We start from the raw sequence: 2841 nt of genomic DNA, 5'->3' as shown, positions 1-2841 counted from the left end.
AAGCTAAAACACAAAGGTTTGGGCACCGTTTTGCATGTTTCCCTACTGTAGCACTTAGACCCCCGGAGAGCAGTCATTTTGGTTTTCTACCTTAGACCCCCGCGGAGTCATCATTTTGCGTTTCTACCTTTAAAAGCCGGAGAGCAGTCAGTCAAATGCTAGAGTCATTCATATGTATATTAGGTCGTTACCTAGGAATTCTGGAGGGAGGGGAGTGGGGGTGAGTGATTGAGGGGGTGGGGGAGTGGAGTGTTTCAGTTTGCCATCTTAGGGAGAAATCAACACATGTCCTTTGTATGTCCTTTGTTGCTGACATTTATTGATGAAAACAGTACAAAAAACCAACCATTTGTACACATATTTACAAATAATGATAAAAAGTGAGAGTACATTTCAACATTTTCAGCAATCACTCACAATCCTGGCACTGCCACGGTATCTGTCGTCTGCATTTACCACATGTGTACCTGTAGCAGTGAACACATCGCACAGTGGCCTGATTTTTTTTGCATCTGTGTTTGACCTGACACGTGGCCCTTTTTCCAGGGCTCGGTGTGGAGGGTTGTGTCCGAAGCAACTGATCTTTTCTTGCCTTCTTCGCAGCTACATGAGAGCGAGCCAACTCCCTTGCAAGCTCCACCAGGAAGTCCACCCGTCTTTCCTTCGTCCCGGTGCATGCTTGATACAGCACATGTGCATTCAGTGCTGCCATGTCAATCATGTTATAAAACACGGCGACTGGCCAGCGCCGTGTTCCTTTGCGGACAGTGTACTCCCGAACCATCTGGTCCATCACATCCACGCCACACTTTGTTTTGTTGTAAAGGGTGACAGTGTTTGGCTTCCTTTTGGTAGTGTTATCAGTCTGAACCACGCTGTGCATGCTGCTAAGAATATAGACTGTCTTCTTCCGTTTGGCCGCATACGCCGTCAGCGTGGCAGCAGAGGTTGAAAACACCTAAAAAATAAGATAAATTGTTATTTCCATAGCCCTTTTACACACAATGAAACACATAAACATAGAACCACAAAAGACCTGCAACATACCTGAGTGGTGAATTCATTGCGATCTGTCTGTCTAGTGGATTGAGGAATTTCCCTGCGAATCTTGTTGACTGTGCCGAGGATGGTGGTTTTCCGTCCAAGAAGTTTTTGCGCAAGTGAAAGCGATGTGAAGAAATTGTCCGTGGTAACATTTCTGCCCTTGTCTAGGAATGGTTCCATCAGCCTCATTACTACATTTTCAGAAAGTCTCTCCCCAGTGGGACGATTGGGGTCCTTGCCAAGATATGGGAAGACATTGCAAATGTACTTGGATTTTAGGTCGCAGGCCACCCAAAACTTGATCCCAAACTTGTCCGGTTTACTTGCAATATACTGCAGGAAACAGCACCGAGTCTTTGATGGGAAAAGCTGTTCATCAACGGTGATATGTAGACCAGGGTTGTAGCACGTGATGCAGTTGGTGACAAATGATCCCCACACACTGGAAATTGCAGCGAACTTATCAGTCTTTGCTCGATCACTGCGGGTGGACTTGTCATCAAAGCGTAGGTGTTGCATGATGTCTTGGAAGCGGTTTCGTGCCATAGTTCCAATTATCTGTGGGCTTCAGGAAGCTCTGAAGGCGACTCGAGATACTTCTCCTGGCCTTAGCCGTTGGCTCTCCATCTGCAGCGTACGCTTCTATTGGGGTGAAAGGGAGACAGGTCCCCACATGTTCTTCACGCCACACTGTGCCATCTTTCGCTGTCTCAGTCCCCAAACAAGGTCTCTTTTTCGGTGGAGAAGCAGTCTCCTCATCTGCAGTGTGAACAAATTCAAATTGTGAGCAAAATGGGAAGGTCAAACAAAATCACAAATGCATGCATAGATACTAATTATAATTCCAGTATCTCCTCCTCTGTATCAGAATAATGTCTGAAATATCTTACTTACTAACTACATCCACTTACTTGTTTGAAATGAAAAAGGAAATAACATGAAATGAAACTAACCGGAAGACTGATCAGACAGCTCTGAGTCCGAATCCGGCTGAACTGCTAGGTCTTCTCCATCCGAGTCACAAGGGTCGACTTCCGTCAGGATCATTTCCAAGGCCTGCTGAGTGGTGAGTCTTCTCTGCATTTTCTTTCCTTGGAGAGGAGGTCCGTACACCAGAGGATTCTTCAGGGCGATGAATTTTCTTTCCTTGGAGAGGAGGTCCGGTTGCTCAATTTGCTCCATTGTGGCATCAATCAGACCACTGGTATAATGTTGAAATGTACTCACTCACTTTTTATTATTATTTGTAAATATGTGTACAAATGGTTGGTTTTTTTGTACTGTTTTTATCAATAAATCTCAGCAACAAAGGAAATACACCCATGTGTGTTGATTTCTCCCTAAGACGGCAAACTGAAACACTCCAAGTTGGTGACTTTTGGAGATTTATTTCCCTGGATGATTGAGAATGCATCAAGATGAAACACAAAAGGAAGTTCACAGCTTTTAGCAGCTCCCCCACCCCCTCAATCACACACCCCCACTCCCCTCCCTCCAGAATTCCTACTTAACAGCCTAATATACATATGAATGACTAGCCAATTTAGCTTCCACTTCCACCATTTGACTGCTCTCCGGGTTTTATAGGTAGAAAGGTAGAAGCCTGGGGATGCTAGTGGTAGGGAGTACCCCCCTCTGCAAGCATACAGAGGGGGGTACTCTGACAGGGTCCAAGATGACAACTTTGGAATTCTACTAGAAACAGTCGATCATATTTGTTTGTCAAAGCTGAATTCAGGGCAAACTACGCTAAATTAGCGTTTTTAGCTAACAGCTACAATAAGCATAAAAGTTACC

General features: G+C 44.9%; 1 protein-coding gene across 1 annotated transcript; it reads right to left on the bottom strand.

Moving 5' to 3' along the window:
* Positions 1–409: 409 nt before the first annotated feature.
* On the bottom strand, positions 410–2139 carry LOC146622225 (uncharacterized). The gene is made up of 4 exons (XM_085366772.1): positions 1998–2139; positions 1658–1686; positions 1048–1065; positions 410–958 (listed from the first exon to the last, which is right to left on the bottom strand). Exons 1-4 carry the CDS (start codon positions 2125–2127, stop codon positions 410–412), a joined length of 726 nt encoding a protein of 241 aa, XP_085222898.1. The 5' UTR covers positions 2128–2139.
* Between the last annotated feature and the right edge of the window lie 702 nt (positions 2140–2841).

This window comes from Diplotaxodon limnothrissa, linkage group LG11 (genome assembly GCF_057381915.1).
Source record: "Diplotaxodon limnothrissa isolate DT_005_m linkage group LG11, D_limnothrissa_male_GT1.1, whole genome shotgun sequence".
Taxonomy (NCBI): Eukaryota; Metazoa; Chordata; class Actinopteri; order Cichliformes; family Cichlidae; genus Diplotaxodon; species Diplotaxodon limnothrissa.
Note: the sequence above shows the minus strand (reverse complement) of the source record. Positions and strands in the feature narration are given on the sequence as shown.

Excerpts from the sequence above, each read along its gene's own strand:
- LOC146622225 (XM_085366772.1), bottom strand. The coding sequence starts at position 2,127 with ATGCAGAGAAGACTCACCACTCAGCAGGCCTTGGAAATGATCCTGACG. Across the intron at positions 1,687-1,997 it reads GCTGTCTGATCAGTCTTCCG|AAGCGTACGCTGCAGATGGA; the intron begins GTTAGTTTCATT and ends TCACCCCAATAG.